This window comes from Sorex araneus, chromosome 3 (assembly GCF_027595985.1).
Source record: "Sorex araneus isolate mSorAra2 chromosome 3, mSorAra2.pri, whole genome shotgun sequence".
Classification (NCBI taxonomy): Eukaryota; Metazoa; Chordata; class Mammalia; order Eulipotyphla; family Soricidae; genus Sorex; species Sorex araneus.
Window position 1 is genome coordinate 220,003,608 of NC_073304.1, and position 25,790 is coordinate 220,029,397.

General features: G+C 50.3%; 1 protein-coding gene across 1 annotated transcript; it reads left to right on the plus strand.

Annotated features, from left to right (window-relative positions):
• The first annotated feature begins 12,792 nt into the window (after positions 1-12,792).
• Positions 12,793-25,764, plus strand: G6PC1 (glucose-6-phosphatase catalytic subunit 1). Its single transcript, XM_055133927.1, has 5 exons — positions 12,793-13,074; positions 16,485-16,594; positions 19,266-19,371; positions 20,564-20,679; positions 23,850-25,764. The coding sequence occupies exons 1-5, from the start codon at positions 12,845-12,847 to the stop codon at positions 24,359-24,361; spliced, it is 1,074 nt and encodes a 357-aa protein (XP_054989902.1). The 5' UTR covers positions 12,793-12,844; the 3' UTR covers positions 24,362-25,764.
• Positions 25,765-25,790: the final 26 nt, after the last annotated feature.

Here is a 25,790-nt window from a genome sequence, read left to right on the forward strand (position 1 = left end):
GGGGCTCAGAGTCCAAGGCCAGGACATGACCAGTCCTGGGGGCATATTAGTCACATAGAAACCCCAGGCCCAAACAACCTTTCTCATGACAACTGCAAATTCTGATTTGCCCTTGGAATGGTGAGCTTCCAGCCTGGGCTAAATGCTTTGTCTGGGGTAAACGTTTCCCCTGTGTTGGGCAGCAGCCTTGGTCTGGACACTTCTGGTCCGTGAGGAGGAGCCTGCAGGTGACCCATTGGTGAATGTCCATCTTCCCTGAAAGGATACCCTGGGTGAGGTGGTGAGGAGGTTTCTGATGCAGGCCCCACCTTGGGCTGTGGTGGCTTCACTAAGAAAGCCCCGTGAGGGGTCGTGACACATCTCCCGGCCTCTCTGGACAGTCCCACAGTGCCCAGCTCAGTGCTGATGCCTCACTCCTAGCGAGACTCACCGTGTCGCTTCATGCCCACCTCCTGTCTCTGACCCAGGGTCTCCCAGGGGCCCCTAGGGTGCAGAATGTTCTTCAGAAACTGAATTCAGGGGTCCCCATCATCCTAGTTCCCCACCCAGGTGCTTATCCACCAACGGAACCTTAACCTTCCCCAGTGCTCAGGCACCCCTCCCCTCCTCTTTCTGCCAATTTCTGCTTCCTTCCTCTTCTTCCTCCCTTCTGCCTCTGGCGATGCCTTGTTCAGCCTCTAAAACCCAGCCCGAATATCATCCCCTCTGCAAAACGAGTTGTCTTGTTCTTCCTTAGCACGGTGGATGGAACTTGCTGGAATTCCCATCCCTTGTGCTCATGTGCCGGCCCCGACTCTCCATCCAAGCACCTGAATTCCTTGGGGTCAAGAACCATGTCCTGTTAGCCTTGGTACCCAGCATGCTGGAACCCTCCTGAGGAGCACTGAAATAGTTCTTTGTTGAAGCTTGAACAAATAGCTGTAAGCTCTATTGAAGAGGAAGAAGAGGAAGAGGAAGAAAAGAAGGAAGAGGAGGAAGGAGAAGGGAAATGAGAAAAGGAAGGAGGAGAAGGCAGAGAAGGAGGAGGAGGAAGAAGAAGAAGAGAAAGGAGAAGAAGGCAGAGGAGAAGGAGAAAGAGGAGAAGGAAGAGGAAGAGAAGAAGGGGAAGGAGAAGAGAAAGAAGAACAAGGAGAAGGAGGAAGAGGAGAAGGAGGAGAGGGAGAAGGAGGTGAAGGAGAAGGAAGAGAATGTCCCCTGGGCAGACAAGGGGTGCTGACAGTAGGCACATGTGAAGTCAGTGACCCTGGAAAGTCTTCTCTGAAAGAGAGCAGAGAGGGCCCAAGCCCGTGGCCGACCCAAGAGGGCAGGTGAAACCCAGAGGTGGGGCTGGGAGACCCCACATGCTGTGGAACTGGACACAGATATGGGAAAGGGCTTTTCTGAGATAGCAAGTTCACAAAGACTTCATAGTTCCTACATTCTGGGTAAGTGGAGGCAACACCACATGGGACTCTTGAAGTTTAGGTTCGGTCAGTGTGACCTAGCACCAGTTCTTTAGCTCTCTGTACCTCACGCGTCTCACTTGTGAGATTGGAGCAGTAGTAAAATCTACCTCCAGATTTTTTATTTTTTTAATGTTTTGGCTTTGGGGCCACATCCAGTGGTGCTCAATGGTTATTTCTGAATCTGTGCTCGAGTGACCCCTGATGGTGTTCAGGGGGTCCTATGTGGTCTTGGAGGTAGAACCCAGGGTCCAGCACATCTAAGGCAAGTATCTGGGGTTTTTTTTTTTGGTAGTAGGATTGGAACAAATCACAGCAGGTAGGGCGTTTGCCTTGCACATGGCCAACCCGGGTTCGATTCCTCCTCCTCTCTCGGAGAACCCGGCAAGCTACCGAGAGTATCCCGCCCACACGGCACAGCCTGGCAAGTTACCTGTGGTGTATTCAATATGCCAAAAACAGTAACAACAAGTCTCATGATGGAGACGTTACTGGTGCCTGCTTGAGCAAGTTGATGAACAACAGGACGACAGTGCTATAGAGGAGAAGCACACCAAGCGGTGCTCAGGGCTTACTCCAGGCTCTGTGCTCAGGGATCATACCTAGCAGGCTCAGGGGAACCACATAGGGTGCCAAGGATTGAACCCAGGTTGGCCACGTGCGAGGCAAGTGCCCTACCCGAGGTACTATTGCTCCAGCCCCCAGGGCAACAGTCTTTTTTTTTCTACTGAAACATATTTATTCCCCCAAAAAGAATAGCAGCTAAAATTTAAATTGAGATATTTTTAAATGCATTCAATATATAAAACAAGCCATTGAATTTGTTTTATAATGGTTTCAAATATAAAAATGTGAAATCGAATTTGAAGATTTCCAAATTAAATTAAACTTATAAGGATGCATCTTATAAAAGAAAACTCAATTATACATTTATTTATTTTTAGAGATTTTATATTATTATTATTATTATTATTATTTTATCACCATGTGGAAAGTTACAAAGTTCTCAGGTTTATGTCTCAGTTATACCATATTCAAACACCATCCCTTCACCAGTGCCCATATTCCACCACCAAAATCCCCGGTATACCCCCCGCCCCCCACCCCAACTGTATAACTGATGAATTTCACTTCATTTTCTCTTTACCTTGATTACGTTCCATATTTCAACACAAAACTCACTATTGTTGTGGGAGTTATACCCCCAAACAATATAACCCTACTAAGGAAGCATTTGATAATTAGTTTTCCATTAAAAGATTGTCTGTTTTTAGGTTTTAGAAAAGGTCGTGCGGCCACGTTCAGATGTGTCCCAGTCCCGAATCCCGGAGCCGTGTTAGTTGCTGCTCAGTGTCGCCAGGGCTCCATCTGGAAAAGGTGTGCTGGCTGCACCTCCACCTTCCGGCTCCCTGGTGTTGTTGGCCCCAATTCGGGTCCGGAGCATTTTCCGGGCCGCGTTGCTCACCAGAATGCCTGCCACTTCTTTGCTGGTTGTGGCAAGATGGCGCCAAGGGTGGGTCGAGGGCGTGACTTCCGGCGGGCCGGGACCACTTGGAGTTTGGGCTGACGCTGCCCCACTCCAGTGACAGGGCAACAGTCTTAATCCTTGTACTCTCTCCCCACTTATCTAGGGAGTTTTATGTGGATTAAATGGGTTCACCTCTATAACTTTTGGCATATAGTAAATGCCTAATAAACATGACCTATAATTGGCTATTTTATTAGCCAGGATTTAATTGAGAGCTGCAGTAATGTATAACAAACTGTACTGAGAATTCATGGCTTAAGTCAACACGCCAGGGGTGTGTAATTCCTTTTACTTGACCGGAGTCTCTCTGGAGAAGCTTGCCTTCTCTCTTAGCATATTTTCTTTCCTTTTAGTAAAACTTCTTTACTTCATTAAAACAACCAAACAACAACAAAAGCAGGCCAGGGCTGGGCAGGTGGTTGGCTCAAAGGGCTATCGCGTACACTTCTCATGTGGGAGCCCCAGGTTTAATTCCTGGCTCCACAAGATTCCTGGCATACCCCTGGAAGTTCCCGCCCCCAAACAAATTAATATTGAATTTTTTAAAAACAACCCTGTTTTTTTGTTTGGTTTTGTTTTGTTTTGTTTTTTAGGTGTTTGACCATACTCGGTGGTGCTCAGGTCTAATTCCCAACTTTGTGCTCAGGGTTCACTTCCTGGCAGTGCTCGAGAGACCTTAAGCAATGCTGGGATCGAACCCTGGTCTGCCCCATGCAAGGCAAGCACCCATCCCACTGTGCTGAGCGGCTGGGTGGGGCTCTGCTGAGCCCTTGTGATATGTGGCAGGTGGGCTGGATGCTCTGAGACAGACTGAGATCATTTCACTCAGGAGCTGGCCGTCATGTGACTTCAGTATCTCCAGCCGGTCAGCCTGGGGGTCTCCCCTGGAGGTCAGGATTCCAATGGCTGCCCCACAGGGCATGCCCCAGTGAAGCCGTATTTCAGGCCTCTGCTTCACCCCTGTTGCTGACGCCTCTCTAGCCTAGATGCAATGCCCAGCCCGGAGCCAGAAGACAGCGCCCATAACCCTCACGTCCTGATGGGAAGAGACGCAGAGACACAGAGCAAAGCGCCCCGCGGGAGGAAGCTTCTCAGCAAGCTCCCATGCTCGGCCCCAGCTTGCAAGCGGAGTTCACTCTAGAACTCATTCCTGCAGCCAAGTCTAGGGGTCCAATTTCTTGGCTCTGAATAGTAGGAAAAGGGTTAAGACACAAATGCAGGGGCTGGAGCGATAGGACAGAAGGTAGGGCGTTTGCTTTGCATGCAGCTGACCCAGGTTTGATTCCCAGCATCCCATATGGTTCCCTGAGCACCGCCAGGAGTAAACCCTGAGCATCACCCATGTGACCCAAAAAGGGGGGAAAAAAAAAGATACAATGCAAAGCAAGGCCGTAAGTTATACAGTGGGTTGCCTTGCACGAGGCTGAACTGGGTTCATCTCCAGCACCATATATGGTCACCAAGCTCCACTGAAAGTGATCTTTGAGCACAGAGCCAAGAGTAAACCCTGAAAACAGCTGTATGTGACTCAAAACAAAAAATAAAATGACATATATTCAAAGCAACTATAACAGATAGTTTCTACTTGCTAGGACTGGAGTGATAGCACAGCGGGTAAGGCATTTGCCTTGCATGCGGCCAACTCGGGTTCGATTCCTCTGTCCCTCTGGGAGAGCCCGGCAAGCTACTGAAAGTATCCTGCCTGCATGGCAGAGCCTGGCAAGTTACCTGTAGCATATTCGATATGCCAAAAACAATAACAACAAGTCTCACAATGGAGATGTTACTGGTGCCCACTCAATCAAATCGATGAACAATGGGACTACAGTGCTACAGTGCTACAGTGCTTGTACTTGCTAAGTGCCCCCAAGATAGGAACAGTTACGTGTCAGGGAAGTTTGGGTGAGAGTGATCTTTTACAGCTAATGAGAGCCAGTCTCATTCGGAAGGGTTCATGAGCTTGACTGTGTGTATGGTCGGAATCTGGATACATGTGGGCCAGAGAGATAGTACAGTGGGAGGGTTGGGCACTTGCTTGCCTTGCATGAGGCAGTCCCGGGTTCAATCCCAGGCATCCCATATAGTCCCCCCAAGCACCTCCAGGAGTAATTCCTGAGTTCAGAGCCAGGAGTAACCCCTGAATATCGCCGGGTGAGGCCTCCGAATAAGTGGATGTTCCATTTGCTTCCTCTACCCACGTCTGTGGTATTTTTCAGAGTCCCAAGCAATAGTACAGTGGGTAGAGCACTTGCCTGGCACGAGGTCAACCTAGGTTTGATACTCAGATTCCAAATGGTCCACCGAGCACTGCCAGGAGTAATTCCTGAGTGCAGAGCCAGGAGTTAGCCCCAAGCACTGCTGGGTGTAGCCCGAAAACCGAGCTAATAAAATAAAACCAATAATATATATTTTTCAGGTGATAAAGTGTGGGAAGGAGATGGAGAGCTGGGTGTCACGAGGCAAGGAGGGGTCCAGGGGCCGTGAGCAGGAGGACTGGCAAGGGAGGGGACGGGCAGGTCTGACCTGGAAAGGAGGCATGCAGGTGGCTAGGGAGAGGACCCAGGGCAGCTCCGCACACAGCGGGGCCGAGCGTGTCGCAGCTTGTTAACAGCCCAAAGTGGCCAGCGTGGCCAAAAGCTGAAGAGGGATGAGCTGAGGCCAGCCCGCAGCCCCAGCCACAGGGGAGTCAGGGTGACGCCCCAGTGGGGCAGAGGAGACCCAAGTCCCCAGGGGTTGAAGAGGGAGTGACAGGCCTCCTGTTCTCTGCAATTCGAGGCTGGAAAGATGCCCTGGACTCAGATGACCCCAGGCTGCCCTCTCTTCACACCAAACCTACCCCAGTAAGTGAACATTTTACATGAAAAATTAAAAAAATAAAAATAAAAATAATAAAAAAACACTGCGTGTCTTTTCCATCCTACAGGAGAAAGGGGGTGAGCCGTGCCCTGCCCTGCTCTCCCCCACCTTCCTCGGCCACCCCTCAGGCCCTGTCCAGACTGCGTGTCCGCGGGAGACGGGCGTTGGCGGCGGACGGCTGTTTACTTCCTCGCAGGCCCTGCTGTTTTTCTAGCTCAGAATAGTCTCTGGCTCTGGCCAGGCCTGGGGGCGCGGGAAACCTCTGTTTGCTTTCCCGGCAATTCCAAGTCTCACTCTGCCTCATTCTGGGCATCAGTGTCCTCATTTGGGGACTCTCAGAGCGGGGAGAGGGTGGGTTAAGAGGGTCCAAGATGACTAATTTCCTAAATCTCTCGCCCCACCAGGCTCCAGAGAGAAGTAACAAGGGGCTGTTTTTCATGGATGGGGTTTTGTTGGGGATGAAAATCCTGCAACAATTTAAAAAGGGCAAGGTCGGGGTCCCAACAAAGCAGAGGAAAAGATGGGGTGAAGACGTGTCCTGCCCCACTCCCAATCTGGGCCTCAGTAGCGTGCCAGTCTGCTTTGGGTACTGATGCCCTTTTGATAATTGGGTTGGGGGGGGAGCACAGGGGGGTCTTGCATGCCTCCAGGTGTGCCCCAGGCCTCAGCCGGATTCTGGCTTGGGAAGGTGCCGAGGTGGGGAGGACGAATAGACGGGAACTGAAATCACACTGGAACTTGGAATTGTTTTTGAATCAGCGGATGATTTGACTTTTGAAAATATTTTCACGGAACAGATAGGAACACATTTATCTTTTCCTTCTGGCCATCACTCGTCATTTATGTCTGTGAACTTATTAAAAGGCAGGCCCCACCTCACCGGAGCCCAAAGGTGCTCAGAGCAGTCAAAGAATTTAAACCCAAGAGGACGGGGAAGGTGGCCACGTCTCAAGAGTAAGCTCAGAGAACACCAAGGATGCAACCAGGGTCATTGCTGGGCCCTTCACTGGTGTGTGTGTGTGTGTGTGTGTGTGTGTGTGTTGTTTTGTTTGGGAGGGAGCTATGTTCATGGATTGGGACCATTCCTTAACTAGTACTCAGAGAACCAGACCGGATGGTCCAGTGCTTGAGGCCCAGTGGTGCACAGGGCCCCCAGTGCCTCAGCCAGCGGTGCTCAGGGCATGTGCAGTGCCAGGGATCCAACCCGGGGCTTCCATATGCAAGGCCTGTGTGTCTGGCCCTGTGCTCTCTCCCCAGCACCCACAACTCCTGGATCTTTGTGTCATCTCGGTTCATCAGAATCCTGAACTGCAGCCAACGGGGACAGCGGGACCCTTAGTCCATCCCGCCTCCCCCCCTCAGACACCGTCTCTGCTCCTGGAGCACAGGCCAGGGAGAGGGTTTCATATATTTGTTCTGGTTTTGTGTGTAGGCCACACCAAGAAGTCCTTGCAGGTCACTCCGAACTTGCTGCTTGGTGGTTGCTCTCAGAGCTGCTGAGGGGAGCACGTGATGCCAGAAATCAAACCTAGAGCCTCACAGATGCAAGGCTAGTGCTCTGCCGCTGCGCCCCAGATGAATTGAGGAGGTTTTTTTTCCCCCCCCTTTGGTGTTTGTTTTGCTGGAAGTGCTGGCTCCCTACTCAGGGATCACTCCTGGTGGGGACCACGTGTGGTGCTGGGGACTGAACCAGAGTCAGCCACACACAAGGCCCGTGCCTTGACCCATGCATTCTCTCTCTCCAGCTCCCCAGATGATTTGTTATTTTTTGGTGGGGGCTTCTTGTGTGTTTTTCATGTCACCTAGCACTGCCTGGGGATGACTCCTAGTAGCACCTGGTGGCTCCTGCCACGCCGTGCTGGGATCAAACCTGAGTCTCCAGCACTCAAAGCATGCACTCCAGCCCCTGGGGCCGTCTCTGGGAAGCCCCTGGTGGGAAGGCTCCGAGCTGAATGCAGGAAGGTTTTGTGAACTGCCAGGGGGCTGGGCACTGCCAAAGCGCCGATGGTGAGCGGGAGAGGAAGCTACCGTCTGCCGGGGGTGCTGTGTGAAACAGGATCTTCTGATCCACTTCTCCAGAGGGAAGAGCGGTTGGGGTTGTGGGAAGTGATGGGAGAGGGAGAGATTGGTCAGTCCATGCTCCCCGGGAAGCATGAGAGTTATTTGATGCCAGGGGCTGCAGAGACAGTACACGGCCTAACGCACCTGTGCAGAGCTGACCTGGGTTTGATCCCCAGTCCCAGGAGTTACCCCAGAGCACAGAGCCAGGAGTAAGCCCTGCACGCTGCCAGATTTGGCTCATTGGCCTTGCACGTAGCCGACTAGGGTCCAATCCTGGTTGCATCCAATGTGGCCCCCCACCAAGCACCGCCAGAATGGCTGGGGGCAGAGTCAGGTGAGTTTCCCCCAAACCTTCCCCCAAAAAAAGAGGCATTTGATGTGGGTCGAGGAGAGACCCAGAGAGATGGGAGGGGGCCCGTGAGCGCGGAGTCAGGCCCGACTGCGATAGAGCAGCGCGCTCTGGTATTCTGCAGACGATGCGTGTGGCCCGTGGAGCCCCCAGAACACGCTCCCAGCACCTGGTCAACAGACTCGCAGTTCAAGGTCCCGAAGCTGAACTTTCTCACCACGCCAAGATAAGTCATTTTCACTGGCTGCCAATCATTAACCTGCCTCTCTCTCCGCCTGCCTCTCACCACAGGTTTTGTGAAAAATTGTGTCTCTCAATGAAAGGGCAACACAGCCACTCTCCCCTGTCTCCCCCCAGCACTTGTCTGCCTAAGGAAAAAAAAGAAACTTCCCGCACCCCCACCCCCCAAAAAAAAAAGAAGAAATAAAGAGGGGTCCAAGAGAGATCTCCCAGGGTTAGAGTTTACACTTTGCCTGCAGGAGGCCTGGGTTCGATCCCTCACGCTAACCTGGTCACCTGAACACCATCAGGAGTGACCTCTGATGGGGCCCGAGAGATAGTACATTTGCGGATATGGCATTTGCCTTGCACACAGCTGACCCGGGTTCAATCCCTGGCATCCTATATGGCCCCCCAAGCACCGCCAGGAGTAATTCCTGAGTGCAGAACCAGGAGTAACCCCTGAGCATCGCTGGGTGTGGCTCAAAAAGCAAATAAACAACAACAACAAAAGGAGTGACCTCTGAGTGCAGAGCCAGGAGTAGCCCCTGAGCACTGGCGCATGTGGCCCCCAAACAAAAAAAAGAAAAGAAAACCCAAGCCTACACCTTGTGCCTCAGGCTGCCCCCCAACTGCTGCCCGCTACTGAGTCAAGGTGCAACCCAAGAGGGCATGAGATCCCTATGGCACAGGGCACATAGGACCGACCGTGGTTCCAGTGGCCGGACAAAGCCAAGCGAAGGCTGCTGCTCTCTCTTGAAGAACCCAGAGCGGTGCCCAGAACAGACGATTTGGCTGCAAGCAAAGTCAGAATTTCTTTGAGGCAATAAATATTATTTGGGGAGGAGGTGATGGCAAAGGAGGGTTTCTTCTCTCAATTGCTCTCCCGTCAGTAAATAAACTTGGGTAGCGTGAGTCAGCCGAGCTGGGGAGAAGGAAGGGCAGGAGGCTGGCACCCTCTGCCTCACTCCCCCACCACTTGACTCCCTGGCCCCTCTCCTCTGGGTTCTTCCCAAACCCAGATCCCAAGCTCTGGATTTAGTCTTGGAGCAAGTGCCCAACCAGCAAACCTGAGAGAGGGACTGGGACCGTTTTCCCTGTTCGTGGCTTCCCAGAGGCGCCACTGGCCATCCCCAGAGGCATGTGTAAATCTTGAATCATCCCTGCCGAGGATGGAATAACTGAGAAGCTCACTAATATTTGGGCTTGGGCTTTATTTAGGTGTCAGGATTTCCCAGTTGACACGGTTTGTTGAATGAATGTCTGTCTGGTCTCTTAGAGCATCCTGCAACCGCCTGGGATTTCACTCTGAGCCCTTCAGAGCCAGGGGTGGTCTTGGCTAGGGAAATGTTTGTTGAGTTCCACTGGGGAATTTCCTGAGAGGGAAGATGACAGGTTTTAGAGGGAGATGTTAGAATTCGCTCTCTGGAAAGAATTCCCTCCATGACTGGATTCTCCTCAAGACCTCTCCCAACTCAAACGCTCCATCCACAATATCCTCCTCAGACATCCAGACGTCGGGGACGACTTGAGAATGGTGTTTCTTCAGTCAGCTGTGTCACAGGCGCCGGCCGCTGGGGGCCTCACCTCTTTCTGCTCATGATAAAAAATCGCTGGAGGAAGCAGGAAGGGTTTGGAAGGTCGAGGAGGGGAGATGAGCAAATAGTCTCATGATGCAGCGAGATACAATTACTCTGACCAAGAGGCCCCCCCTGCCTACAGGCAGCCTGCCAGGACTCCCCCACTGTGCTCTGTGCCCTGGTGTGCTATCAGCTCCATCTTGACTCCTTATCAACACGAGCATTCTTCCTGGAGCTTCCTCCAAAAATCTAGGGCTCTCCCAGTCTCCCCCAAATGCTTAACCCATGATGGACCCTGCCAGACTCAGAGCCTGGCTCCTCGGGGGCCCAGCGGAGACCTAGAAAGTGGTGTTAGAATGTTTGGTCAGAGGATCTGTCCTGTTTGCTCTCGACTCACCTCAGACCACAGAAACCCGGTCCCCAGGGGTCACCATAATAGTTGCTCAATACTTTCGAGGAAGGCTTATCTGGGAGAGGAGGGAAGGGGCCACCACCTCTTCTCATGGGGCCCACTCTCTGTGGCCTGGCAGTCCTGACGAAGCCTAACACCCTCCCTCCCACTCACATCCAGGCACCTGGCTTCACTGTGACCTGCCGTGGCTGTACCATCGCCGTGAGAGGGGTGTAAGAGAGGGTGCTTGAGCCAGGAGAGGGAATGTTTGCAAGGGCAGCAGGAGTCTGGTCTGGTAGGAGCCCGTGGGGATGTGGGCGAGACTCCCGCTCAGCCCTGTGAAGGGATATCTTAATCATTTCCAGTCTGGAATGCTGTCAACCTTTGCTACATTCATTTGTGAGCTCAGGTGGCTTGTTTTTATGCCCGACCTGCCCTGCACAACAGACCTAGTGAGGGGAAAAGAGAGCAGGTTAGTTTTGGGTTTTTTTTTTTTTTTTAGTTTTTTGTTTGTTTGTTTTCATTTTTGGGCCATACCCAGTGGTGTTTGGGGGTTGTTCCTGGTGGTGCGCTATGGATCATGTAATGTGGGGGATCGAACCTCGGTGTCCCACATTCAAAACATGTGCTCAGCCCGTTGAAGCTCTCTCTGACCCTCCTGCAGAGCAGCATATAGACTCACGGTGAGTGAATCAGCCTAGCTGGGGAGAAGAAATGGCAGGAACTTGGCACCAGCGCCTGGTGAGGGGTTGCCAGGTCAAACCCAGTACATTACGAAGATAAGGAGGCATGTGCTCTATCTGTGAACTACACTACCACTCTGGGAATTAGCTTTTGTTGCTATACAGTACCAGGGATCAAACCCAGAGTGCCAAAGCAAACCTTGCATTTTAACCCCTTAAGTCATCTCCAAACCCCACCCTGAATTTTTTTTTTTTTTTGCTTTCTGGGTCACACCCAGCGATGCATAGGGGTTACTGCTGGTTCTGCACTCAGGAATTACTCCAGCTGGTGCTCAGGGGACCATATGGGATGCTGGGATTCGAACCCGGGTTGTCCACGTGCAAGGTAAATGCCCTACTCACTGTGCTATCGCTCCAGCCCTAAATTTTTTTTAATAAAATAAATCTTTTTTAAAAAAATAGATTCTAGACTGGTAAGATGAATGGAATGCCCAAGTTTTGAATGCAGGAGGTCTGGGTTCAATCCCCAATACCCCATGATCCCCTGAGCACTGCACTGGGAGTAGTCCCCGAGCACCACCCAATGTGGTCCCCCAGATAGAGCAAAACAAAACTACATATTCATGATATTGTTGTTGTTGTTTGGGGCCAAATCTGGTGATCTCAGGGGTTACTACTGGCTCTGCATTCAGGAATCATTCTTAGTCATGCTTGAGGGACCATATGGGATGCCGGGTATTGGACCCGGGTCAGCTGCATTCAAGGCAAGTGCCCTGTTTTCTGTGTTATCACTCCAGGCCTCATCATATTAATGTTGCATGGACATCCTTTCTTTTTTTTTTTCTTTTCATTTTGGGTCACACCCGGCAATCAGGCTGCTCCTGGCTCTACACTCAGGAATTACTCCTTGCAGTGCTCGGGGGACCGTATGGGATGCCGGGAATTGAACCCAGGTTGGTGTCATGCAAGGCAAACACTCTACCTGCTGTCTACCGTTTCAGCCCCTGGACATCCATTCTTCCACTGTTTCCACTTACATGTTAAAACCCCAAGGCTCCTAACTCTTAAGGACACTACATTCATTATTTAACCTTCAAATATTTAATATAAGAAAATAATCAGGGCATGGACCTAAGAGATATGGAGTCAACATTGGCAAGAAGGTTTGATTTTTCCAAACCAGAGGCATTTCCTGGATGCTTAATGTCGTTATGGAAAAACCAGCAAAGGCACAGTTCCAAGACAAAATCGTTTTCTCTACTTAAGAATCAATAAAGTGTGAATAGCTGGAACACCATGACATTTCTTGAGCAGACTTAGGATCTTAAGCATCTCTCTAGAATCTCTGTGGATCTTGACTCTGGCCTGTGTCCCTGCCCAGCTTTCCGAGCCAGCAGGCAGCCCCTTGCACTGTCCAGCAAGTATACCAAGGTTAATCATTGGCCCTGGCAAGTACATGGGTGAGCAGGCTGTTTTTGTGTGCCTGTTTTTCTATTTTACGTAAATCACCCTGAGCACGTTTGCAGCAACCTACTGGTGATGCACCTTTGATCAATAGATGTTAGACAAAAGTGGATTTTGAGTCCAAAGATCAGGGCTGGGTTAACTCTCTGGCTGGATACAGGGTGTATAAAATAGGGGCAAGGCGCAGGCTGATAGCAGAACAGTCACCACCAAGTCTGAACCAACTGCAAAGGCTGAGCCGGAGGCTTCCTGCGGAGCCCAGCGCGCCAGGATGGAGGAGGGAATGAATGTTCTCCATGACTTTGGGATCAGGTCCACATACTACCTGCAGGTGAATTACCAGAAAGCCCAGGACTGGTTCATCTTGGTGTCCGTGCTCGCAGACCTCAGGAATGCCTATTATGTTCTCTTCCCTATTTGGTTCCATCTCCGAGAAGCTGTGGGCATCAAACTCCTCTGGGTAGCCGTGATTGGTGATTGGCTCAACCTCGTCTTTAAGTGGTAAGTAAGAAGTGGATCGAGAGGAGGGCAGCTGGGAAAGAGTCTGGCATTCCTTTTGCAACGTTGACCCGTTTACTCCCCTTCTGACTTCGAATCTTCTACAAGAAGTGTAGAAGAGGGGAGATGAAGCAAACCCTGACAGGGAGCTGAAAATAAAGGACAGCTAACTCATACGGATGGAAGGTCAAGGGGCTGACTGAAAAGTCTTTCTTATTGGCTATAAGCACAGAAATCACTTCATCCCTTTGGAGCAGAATGGGGAAGGAGAGAGGGAGAGAAAGAGAGAGAGAGAGGAGTGTGAGAAGAAAGAGAAAAGAGGAAAAGCTGGAGACATAGATGCTCAGTGATCTGGCTGAGTGCATTATTTCCTGCAGGACCCAGTACTTCAGGGTCCCCTGAGCACTGCCAGGCACAACCCCGAAGTTCAGAAAGAGGAGTAGACCCCAAGAGCATCCATGTGTGATCCCCCCACACACACAAACAAACAAAACAAAAAGAAGGAAGAAATTAAGTAGGAAAAAAGGAAGCACATGAGTAATTTAAAAGTCTATTTTGGGGGCTGGCACAGTAGGCTAGCAGGTAGGGTGCTTGCTTTGTATGAGGCCGACCTAGGTGCAATCCCTGGCACCCCATATGGACCCCCAAGCCCTGTCGGGAGTAATTCCTGATTTAAAAATCAGGCCTTAAGCAATATTTTGGAAGATAAGACCAACTTAAGGGTTATGAAATGTGTTTTTTGTTGTTCAGTCTTTTTTGTTTTAGGGTGTTGGTTTCTTTTTCATTTTTTTTTTGCTTTTTTTTTTTTGTCACACCTGATAATGCTCAGGGGTTACTCCTGACTCTGCACTCAGGAATCACTCCTGGCGGTGCTCATATGGGATGCCGGGGATGGAACCTGGTTGGTGACGACGTGCAAGGCAAGCAAGCGCCTTGCCCACTGTACTATCACTCCAGCCCCCATTGTCTCATTCTTTAATGGTTTTAAAACCTTGTGCCTAGAAGTTTATTTTGCTTAATTATGAACTAGATGTTCACGTTTACCTTTGTGCAAAATATTTGCTCTGTGTAGGTTTTGTTGTTGCTGCTGTTTACTCTCTCAAAAGATCACTATATTTAAATTTAAAAATGAAGATCAGCAATAAAAAACAATAATTCCTGAGCACCACCAGGGGTGGCCAAAAATATAAAGCCTGAAGTGGAGGAGACAAGAATCAGGCAGAGCCCCGGCCCCCAGCCTCATTCGTCCCCTCCCAGTGGGCGAATGTCTTGAGCTCAAGATGTCTTGAGCAAGTCAAGGCATCTCCCAAAGTTTCTTTTTCACATTTGATACATCGAGGCTCCCTGGGATCTTAGCAATGGTGATAGAAATTTCCGTTTGGCTTATATTATTTTTTATGTATTCGTAAGTTCCACGATGTCTATATTACCATTTCAGCTACTTTTAATCTACCACTGAGGCAAATTTGTAAAAACCCCAAATATTTGACAGTTCTTAGCCAGTACCAGCTAACACTAATACATTGGTGTTTCTTTGTCTAGAAAATGAAGAGGTTGGATGAAGAGACCTCTAAGACATTTACTGTCCCTGAAACTATTTCCACCGTTAGGCCATTCTTCTCTCTTGTTTTAATTTTTTGTTTGTTTGGTTGTTTGGGGGGGTCAAACCTGGCAGTTCTTGGGGCTTACTCCTGACTCTGCACTAAGGGATCACTCCTGGTAGGCTTGGGGGACCATATGGGGTGCAAAGGATTGAACCCAGGTCAACTGTGTGCAAGGCAAATGCTTTACATGCTGTACTATCGCTCCAGCTCCTGTTTTAATTTTTTTTGTTTTGGGGCCACACCTGGCAGTGTTCAGGGATTACTCCTGGCTCTATGCTCAGGGATCACTCCTGATGGTGTTGGGTACAATATGTGGTCTAGGGGATCAAACCTGGGTCTACTCTGTGCAAGGCAACACCTTGCCCACTGTACTATTACTCCAGGCCCTGTCAGGCCATTCTTAAGCTCTCTTGTGGGGACAGGATGTGGCTTGATGGCAACGCCTTGAGTACATAAAGCCTGGGCTTGGTCCCTGACACCAAAAAAATTTAAAAAAAAAAAGAACAAGCAAACAAAAATAACAACTCTTCTAGCTCTAACATTCTTTGGCCATAAACAAACAAGGAAAAAAGAAATGATCATGGGGCCAAGAGATAGCACAGCAGGTAAGGTGCTCACCTCACACGTGGCTAATCTGAGTTTGATCCCCAACAAAGAGCCAGGAGCAAGCCCTGAGCATTGCCATGTGTGGCCCCTCAAGCAAAAGAAACCCCCCAAATTGGTCATTAATGAGATTCTTCTGTTGGAAAAAATTTATGTCATTTTTTAAATAACACCCCCTATTAAACAGCATGACCCTAAAAAAACCTGCAAGTGGGACTGGAGCGATAGCACAGCAAGTAGGGCATTTGCCTTGCACACGGCCGACCCGGGTTCAATTCCCAGCATCCCATATGGTTCCCCGACCACCACAAGGTATGATTCCTAAGTGCATGAGCCATGAATAACCCTTGTGCAACGCCGGGTGTGACCCCAAAAGAAAAAAAAAAACCTGCAAGAATAAGGGCTGGGGACTTCAGTCAACAGTATATCACGTGCTTTGCCTGTATGAGGCTCTGGATTCACTTCCTCGAACAGAAAAAATATATAGGTAAAGGATTATTCGAACATCTGATCTCGTTAAAGAACCCTGGATTTTCTGAGTTGGTAGAAAACAGGGTAATGAGAAAACTCTATTCGACCACTGCAAGGAGCAGGAGGCAGTGGGGTGACCCTGATGTCTGTTCCCACCCTGGAAACCTTATCTGGTGCTTCCCAGGCCATCTGAGACATGCTCAGCCAAGAGAATTCAGAGCAAGCAGCTGAGGTGGTTTGTCTGAGCTTCCAGAGTGCAAGTGTGATAGCAAGGGAGGCCCCATCTCCTGCGAGTTGTCCCTGAAGCTGGGGCACATTCTCTGGTCTGTGTTGGAGCAGGTGGAGGGGGGCGCATACCAGACTCCCCCAGGCCTGAAGTGGCAACACTCAAGTTGCAAAGTTCAGATGGGAAACTCTTCCTGGGGTTGCCAAAGAAGTCACATGTTTGCCAGTCATAGGACTTTGGGAACTTGGCCTTGTCCATTATGTTGGAATCAGTTATACATGGGAATAGTCTGAAACCCAACACTTTGCTATAGGCTATAGGGAGTGCCCCTCCCCTGCCTCCCCCCAGCCAGCCAGCAACCCCTCTTACCTGCCTTTTGCCATCAAGGATCACACAGGCCTCTTCCTCACAGCTTTTCCTCTTTTCCTCTCTCTCTCTCTCCTCGAAGGTGCGGGCTTCGTGCCAGAGGGTTCATTCTGTAACTCCAGACACCGTCTGCTTTTCCACAGGATTCTCTTCGGCCAGCGCCCATACTGGTGGGTTCTGGACTCCAACTACTACAGCAAGACTTCCGCTCCCCCGATAAAGCAGTTTCCAGTCACCTGTGAGACGGGGCCAGGTGAGATTGGCTGAAGCTGCCCCTGAGGGGACGGGAGGACAGCCAAGGCTGCCAGTTTTTGTCATGGTTTTCCATCTCACACACACACACACACACACACACACACACACACACACACATTCAGTACATCTACCAGCCCTTTCTGCAGAGCATGTGATGTCATGGAAATCTACCCCCACGTTTCCAGAAACTAAAGTGCCAATTGAGAGAGACATGCAAAGATCACCTTCACGGGCAAACAACTCATGATAGAATAACTTGACCATGACCTCTTTTGTTTTGTTTTGTTTTTGGCTTTTTGGGTTGCACCCGGTGATACTCAGGGGTTACTCCTGGCTCTGCACTCAGGAATCACTCCTGGTGGTGCTCGGGGGACCATATGGGATGTCGGGGATCGAACCCAGGTCGGCTGTGTGCAAGGCAAACACCTCCCCGCTGGACTACTGCTCCAACACCAACCATGGCCTTTTGTCCTGGGAAAGGGAAGCAGGAAGGCCTGAAGCCTTGGATGTGCCTCCCACAGACCTGGACTGAGTGCTCCAAGGTGACTGGCCAATCCCACACCCTACTCACATTGAACTGGTGACTGTCACATAGGACCGTCCAGCCAAAGGATAGATTCCATATTTCAACAGCAATGAGAGAACCCAATCCCTTCACTCACTTTGGGTCTCGGTGCTGGAATCTTTTTCTTTTTTTTTTGCTTTTTGGGTCACACCCGGCGATGCACAGGGGTCATTCCTGGCTCTGCACTCAAGAACCACCCCTGGAGGTGCTCAGGGGACCACATGGGATGCTGGGATTCAAACCCGGGTCGGCCGCATGCAAGGCAAACACCCTACCCCCTGCGCTATCGCTCCAGCCCCAGTGCAGACATCTTCAGGAATCCTATTCCTGACGCCCAAATGCAGCATGACTCTTATTGACTCATTTTCCTATGCCCTTAGTGAGAGTTTATTAACTTAAGCTCATATTCATTCATTCAGATGCTCCTTAGCAGCATCCACTGGGCCAAACACTAGTCTAGGCACTGCTGGAAGAGCTTAGGGACTAAAAGGCAGATCCCTGGCCCTTGAGAACCAACAGTCACATACATTATGGGCGTGCATTATACAAAAAAAAATCATAATATATAGGTAAATACATCAAACACTGGATAATACTTTAGAAGAGGAGGAGAAGGAGGAGGAAGCAGGGGAAAGGGGGAGAGGATAGGAGGGGAGAGAAGGGAAGGTAATGCCAGACATGTTTTGCAGGCTTTGGGGTGGTTGCCTGGAAAACTTTTACAGACTGAGGTTAGAGTGTAGATTAAAGCACATTTCAGAGCAAGTAGACTCAAGGCCGGACACGATGGCCACTCAATTGCCTTTATTGCAAACCACACACCCAAAAGGAGAGAGAGAACAAAAGGGAATGCCCTGCCACAGAGGCGGGGCGGGGCGGGGGGGATGGGGTGGGGTAGTGGGAGGGATGCTGTGTTCATTGGTAGTGGAGAATGGGCACTGGTGGAGGGATGGGTACTCGAGCATTGTATGACTGAAACACAAGCACGAAAGTTTGTAAGTCTGTAACTCTATCTCACGTTGATTCACTAATAAAATTTTTTAAAAAAATAAAGCACATTTCAGAGCAAAGCTTGTGGAAGAAATAGAAGCAATACGCCAGAGTGATAGTACAGTGTATTGGGCTCTTGCCTTGCATGTGTCTGACCAGAGTTCAATCCCTAATATGGCCCCTTGAGCCAACCAGGAGTGATCCCCATATGCAGAGCTAGGAGTAGGAGTGAGGCCCGAACATAGCTGGATGTGGCCCCAAAACAAAACAAAGAAATAAAATGTCCACAGGAGCAGAAGGACATTGACTCCTCCCCAACCACGTGGGGAGCTCTGAAAGGGCATGGAGAGGGAAGCTGCCTTTCGGAAAAGGTGCTGTTCTGCGGTGGGTGGAGAGAGCCAGGCGGTGACTGGGTGCCAGGAGCTCTCTTCATTTGACCCAGGAAGATGCCAGGAGAAGGTTGAGAGCTGACGGGCCCCATCTCAACAATGGGGGGGATAAGCCCTTCCATGCAGCAGGAGAGGGATGTGGGTCGGGCGTCTCAGGTCCTTCTAGCCCTGAGGATCCAGATGTCAGGAGTGGGAATAGATTGGTATTAAAAAGGATGGTTGGGATAGGACTCATTGAAAAATGGAGATTTGAGAAAAATCTCAAAGGAAACAAGGGAATTCATTCCGACATTTCTGGGAGAAGAGGGGCCTGGCCAGAAAACTTAAGAATGCAAAGCCTTGAAGGAGGGAATATGTTTCAGTGTGCGCATCAAAGCCAACGCAGGAGCATGGAGTGAGCAAGGAAAGGGCGGGAAAGAGGTGACGGAGGGTAGGAGGGTTTGCAAGTATATGTCCAGTACTCAGGTTCTTTGTGCATCTGTGGACTGCAGGGATCTGAAAGAATTGCAGGATTGCTTTGGTTTTATTCGCCCAGATCCTAGAACAGTTTGGGGCATGTAGTAGGAATGCAATAGATGTGAACTAAGTGAAAAACGCCGTGGGTGTGTGAGTGGATGGTGGCTTGGTTGGATGAAAGCACCTAGATAGCTTTGGCAGCCCCTGGGAAGCCCTCCAGGTGGACTCTTTCCACCTCCATCTCACTCTTTCATCTCTTCCCTGCCCTTCAGGAAGTCCCTCCGGCCATGCCATGGGAGCAGCTGGTGTGTATTATGTGATGGTCACATCTGCCCTCTCTATCTTGAAGGGCAAGAAAAAGTCAACGTACACCTTTAGGTAAGAAGCCAGCACTGGCGGTTGAGGCAGACAGTGGCTCTCAGCAGCTCACATCCCCTCACCTGCCCTTCACCTGTCCAGCTCCTGGGCTGGTACTGACGGGGGCCGCAGCACTTCTGCTGAGAATGAACCCAAGAACCACAGAATGTAAGGGCTGAAGGGGACCACAAGTACAACTCCTCCTTCATAGACACAGAAGCCAGGTCCACCAGGAAGAAGAGTCCCCGTATAGTGAGGAAGTGGCAGGGCTAACACAAAAGCCCATTTCTGTGCCAACCCTAGAGGTGCCCCATCTAGATGAAAACAGAGAGGCTTCTTTCTTTCCTTCCTTCCTTCCTTCCTTCCTTCCTTCCTTCCTTCCTTCCTTCCTTCCTTCCTTCCTTCCTTCCTTCCTTCCTTCCTTCCTTCCTTCCTTCCTTCTTCCCTTCGTCCCTCCCTCCCTCTTTCCCTTCCTCTTTCCCTCCCTCCCTCCCTTCCTTCCTTCCTTCCTTCCTTCCTTCCTTCCTTCCTTCCTTCCTTCCTTCCTTCCTTCCTTCCTTCCTTCCTTCCTTCCTTCCTTCCTTCCTTCCTTCCTCCCTTCCTCCCTTCCTCCCTCCCTTCTTTCCTTCCCTTCCCTTCCTCCCTCCCTCTCTCCCTCCCTCCCTCCTGCAGAGTACTACACCCCCTGATGTATTGTAGTTAGCTTTAGACAGCAAGGCTTTCTCTGAAGGTTGTCCAATACTATTTTTTTAAAAAAAGAAGAAGAGAGAAAGAAAACAGACAGGCTGGAGATGTGGCTGAGTGGTGGCCTCACCTACTCAGGGGCAAGATGTTCTAACGCCACAAACCAGAGAAGCACAGGCCGTTCCCACACAGGGAAGGTACCGGGTATGCGAGCTCCGTGTGCATAGACTCCTTTGTTACCACAGGTGAGATCCCGGGGGTTATGAATTCCCCCACAGGAAGAGGCGTTGCCCTCCCCACCCACCACCCCCAACAATGGTAAAATAATAACGACCAAAATAGTGGAAGCAAAATTTCACATATTCAAGGATTTGCCACTTGCCACGAGTACTTGACCTTTTTTTTTGTAGGGGGATCTCAAGTTTGGGTAAATTCCATGGATGCCCCTCAGTTTGCCAGACTCCCACACACGGTGCTCTCTGCCGAGTCATCTGTCTGGGCTCTGCTGTAACCGCCTCTTCCATTTCAGGTGCTTAAGTGTCCTTTTGTGGCTGGGATTCTGGGCCGTGCAGCTGAATGTCTGTCTGTCTCGAATCTACCTCGGTGCTCATTTTCCCCACCAGGTTGTCGCTGGAGTCTTGTCAGGTATCCACACTCCCGCCTCCTCCCTCCCTCCCTCCCTCCCTCCCTCCCTCCCTCCCTCCCCGCCCGCCCATCTCACCCCTTCCCTGTCTGGATCTAAGCCCAGCATTCCAACCCTGTTCTGTGTGTAATCACAGCTGTTAGCCTTGCAGTGGGCTGAAAGACAAGGGTAGATGCCTGGAAATGATTAATTTCTATTAGGACAGCCCAGATCTACAATTAGGTGTGTGCTGGGAAAGTGGCAACGCCTCAGCTGAACGTACAGCCATCCGAGCTGGAAATCCCCAAGCTTTTTACTTTCTTGTTTTTTACAGTTCTTTAGCTGGGAATGACGGCCAGCTTAGTTTCAAAATAATCCACAAAAAATTCAGGGGAGGGGGCGGTTTGGGTCACACCCAACAGGGCTCAGGGTTTAGCTTCTGACTCTGCACTCAGGGATCATTCCTGGTGGTGCTCGGGGACCCTATGGGAATGAACCTGGGTTGGCCACATGCAAGGCAAGCACTCTACCTGCCGTATTATCACGCTGGCCCCAAATCTCTCAAATTTAACAAATGAACACCACAATCCTAGAGAACTCTTCATTTCTATAACTGCATTTGTAAACCTAGTAGATTCCCACAATTGGTCCTCTTTGTGGATGGGTTCAAGCATTTTGGATATTTGTGTTTTCTTGAATCCAGTTAATAAGGGCCAGAAAGGACCCGGAACATAGCTCAGCTAATGGCAGAACTGGCCTGGTATGGGCGAGATCTTGGGTTCAATGCCCAATATCACTGTATCACCGTATCACTGTCAGCGTGCACCAGTAACGTCTCTATTACACTCAGCCCTGAGATATTAGCAGCCTCTCCTTACTCGTCTTTCCCAACGATTGGAAGCTCTTTCAGGGTCAGGGGGATGTGACCTATCGTTACTGTTTTTTGGCATATCAAATACGCCACAGGTAGCTTACCAGGCTCTGCCATGCGGGCGGGATACTCTCGGTAGCTTGCCGGGCTTTCTGAGAGGGATGTATATATATTTTTACTGTATTTGGGATTCTTGGCCCAATACCACACACATGAAAATAATTTAAAATGTATATTTTAAAATAGGGGGGCAGAAATATGTCAGTTAAGTGTAAGAAAGAAAATCTTGGGGGGGGGCAGAAAGATGTCATTTAAGTGTAAGAAAGAAAGTCTTGGCTTTGAGGAAGGCACTGGCTTGTCAGCCCTCATTGGTTTCCTAGCAGCCACAAAAATAACCCCAGAGCGGCCTGAGCAGCAACACAGCTTGCACATGGCCAACTCAGGTTCAATCCCTGGCACCCCACATGGTCCTCCAAGCCCCACCAGCAGTGAGCCCTGAATGCAGAGCCAAGAGTAAGCTCTGAGCTCTGCCAAATGTGGTCACAGAACAAAAGTAACCCCACATTTCCTCCAAGGTCCTCGGTTGAGGAAGAGGCAATTTGAGGAAGACACAGTTGCCATGTTACTTAAAAGGCCCAAGAATGTTTTGAGTTAGGGAGAATAACTATCTTTGCATGTGTTACAGAGATTCTAGATTGTATCTGATTAACTCCTGGGGTAGAGAGTGGGACTGAGACCAACTAAAGGCCATTGAGAGGGATAGATTTCAACTCTGCTTAAAGAAGAACATTTTCCTTTCTAGTTTTTGTGTGTATGTGGGGAGGGGGCAGAGCGCGGGGGGGGGGGGATGGTGGGCCACACCTAGCAGAGCCAGAGCGCTATTTCCATCTCTGTTCTCAGGGTCATTCCCATCAGTACTCAGGGGACCATGTGGTGTTGGGGATCAAACCTTAAGCCTCCTGGGGGCTGGAGCGATAGCACAGCGGGTAGAGCGTTTGCCTTGCACTCAGCCAACCCGGGTTCGATTCCCAGCATACCATATGGTCCCCTGGGCACCACCAGGGGTAATTCCTGAGTGCAGAGCTAGGAGTGACCCCTGTGCATAGCCAGGTGTGACCCAAAGAGAAACAAAACAAAACAAAACAAAAAACCTTAAGCCTCCAACATGCAAAGCCTGTGCTCCAGCCCGTTCAGCCATCTCCCTTGCCTAAGGAAGACCCCAATCAAATCCACTCAGAGATGAAATGGGGGTGAGGGAGATGGCACAGAGGATTGTGGAGGCTTTACATGTAGGAGTCCCCGTGGTCATGCATGCAAAAGGGACTAACCCCCAGCACCAAGGGTCCCCTAGCATCAACCAGAGCAACGCCAAACACAGACTAGACTAGCCCCTGAACATCTCCAAACAACCAAAAGATGAAATAGGTTTCCCAAGTAGAAGTGAAGCCCATGCCCCCGAGGGCATTCAAGCAGAGCTGAATATTCCTCTAGCTGGAACCTGGCTTGCGGAGGAAGGTGTCTGAGACATGGATGAAAGAATCCAGAGCTTAAGAAATAAATCCAGAATCTGCAAGATGGGGCCAGAGTGATAGTACAGCAGAGAGGGTGTTTGCTTTGCATGCGGCCAAACTGGATTCAATCCCCAGCACATTTGATCCCCTGAGCCTACCAGAAATGATTGCTGAGCACAACCCCTGAGCACTGCCCCAAACCAAGTAAAAAGAATCTGAAAGATACAGGGGCCGGAGCGATAGCACAGCGGGTAGGGCGTTTGCCTTGCACGCGGCCGACCTGGGTTCAATCCCCGGCATTCCATATGGTCCCCCAAGCACTGCCAGGAGTAATTCCTGAGTGCAAAGCCAGGAGTAACCCCTAAGCATCGCTGGGTGTGACCCAAAAAGCAAAAAAAAAAAAAAAGAATCTGAAAGATACCGATTGGACTCCGTACGAGACATCCATCGACACGGCCCTGCGATTCCGGTCGCTTGGTCACCCACAACCCCTGCCGTCAAAGCCAAGCCTGTGGTAGCAGGAAGCTGCTTCCTGCCCCTTAAGTACCAGGTAATTCTCTGGTGCAATACCCAATGTGGCAGGTGAATCTTCCATTCATTTTCACTTCTAAATAAACGATGTAAACTTAAAAAAAAAAATACTGACTGGAATCGTGGATGGGAAGAAACCAGGCGAGCTTGGCCCCTGGTGTCTGGGACTAAATGCTGTGATGGTTGGAGAGACGATGCATCCCCCCCCCCCAGTTCCCAGCCCCAGTGAAGCTCGCCCAGACTCTCCCCTCTTCTCACAGTCATTCTTTCCTCCGCTCAGGTATCGCTGTGGCCGAGACCTTCCGCTACATCCAGAGCATCTACAATGCGAGTCTCAAGAAGTATTTTCTCATCACGCTCTTCCTGTTCAGTTTTGCCATTGGATTCTACCTGCTGCTTAAGGCCCTGGGTGTGGACCTTCTGTGGACTCTCGCGAAAGCCAAGAAATGGTGTGAGCGGCCGGAGTGGGTGCACATCGATACCACGCCCTTTGCCAGCCTCCTCAAGAACCTGGGGACTCTCTTTGGCCTGGGCCTGGCTCTCAACTCAGGCCTGTACAAGGAGAGCTGCAAGGGCAAGCTTGGCAAGTGGCTGCCCTTCCGCCTCGGCTGCATCGGGGTCTCCCTCATCTTCCTGCACATCTTTGACTCCTTGAAACCCCCATCCCACACCGAGCTGGTCTTCTATGTCCTGTCTTTCTGCAAGAGCGCCACCGTGCCGCTGGCCTCTGTCGGCCTCATCCCCTACTGTCTCTCCCGGGTCCTGGGCCCATCGGACAAGAAGTCTTTGTAAGGGATGTGGAGAGTTCAGGATTCCGTGTCAAGGACCATGTCAAGGATGAGGGTGGGGGGGATGGGGGCTGGAGCGATAGCACAGCAGGTAGGGCGTTTGCCTTGCTTGTGGCCGACCTGGGTTCGATTCCCAGCATCCCATATCGTCCCCTGAGCATCACCAGGGGTAATTCCTGAGTGCAGAGCCAGGAGTAACCCCTGTGCATCGCCAGGTGTGACAAAAAAAAAAAAAGGATGGGGGTCGGTAGCGTGGGGGAGCTGGACTCTTCTTCCAACCCGGTTGAAACCAGAGGTGCTAGAGTCAGCTTGGATGAGCCTCTTCCACCTTTGTGGTTCTAATTGCATGAGGTGATGTTTGGTGGGGGAGTGAATTTGTGAAAGAAAAGACTCATTTGCTAGAGGTTGGGCCCACCTGGGTTTCCCTGTGAAGACTGGCTTGTTCTTCTATCAGAGTGACAGAAACGAGCTTGTCAGGAAGGACTTGCTCACAGTCCCACACTGGGAAACCCACCGGAGAATTTTTCTCCCCGTGCCCACCCGAACTGGGAAAAGGAGCAGGAGCGGCGGGGTTGAGAGGCGGGAAAGGGTGGATGGAGGACTCGAGTATCTTTCATCTCATGAAAATTATATGTCAAGTAATACCTGATTGGCTTTCTATTTGAATCTATAGGTAAGGAACTCTCAAGAGTGGGGACTAACTTAACTGGTGGTTGGTGGAGGAACTCTGTTTCTGTGGGGTTTCTGGTCTTTCTCTGTGATGCATCCACATTCATTGTATTTCTGAATGCCTGCTGCAACATAAACAATGTCAGGACATTCAGGCCCAGCCAGCTTCCCCTCCTCCCACTAGATCTCCTATGCATGTGTGCGTGCGTGTGACTGCGTATGTGTGTGTGTGCGTGTATGCCTGTGTGTGTGTGTGCTCACTCGTGCATGCATAAGGGACCAATCCTAGGCACCAACACATGTCAGACATATGCTCTACCACTGAGCTACGTTCCTACACCCCTAATCTTCCTCTTTATGAGCCCAGCTCTGCTTTTCTCAAAGCTTTCTATACTCCCCACACTTACCCGGCAGTAACCTCGGTGGCTGAAAAATGATTCCAAGGTGACACTTGTGCATTGATTAAGCTCTGAAATCTTGGACAAAATGGAAAGAAGAAGCAAAGATTCCTTTCTGCAGAAGGTCACTCCAAATGTTCCCTTTGACTCCTGGGGGATAGATATGTCTCCTTTCTCTAGCCAAAGCCAACCAAAGACACTTTCTTAGACTAACAGCCAACTCCTTGCCTGTTCTCCAATCTCAACTGATTTGCAGAAATATCCTTTTTAAAAAGAAGTGAGCCATCTATTTATTTGAAAGTCCTTGTTTTTTGCTACCAATTATATACTATACTGTATATTATCATTTACACCCACCATTCTACT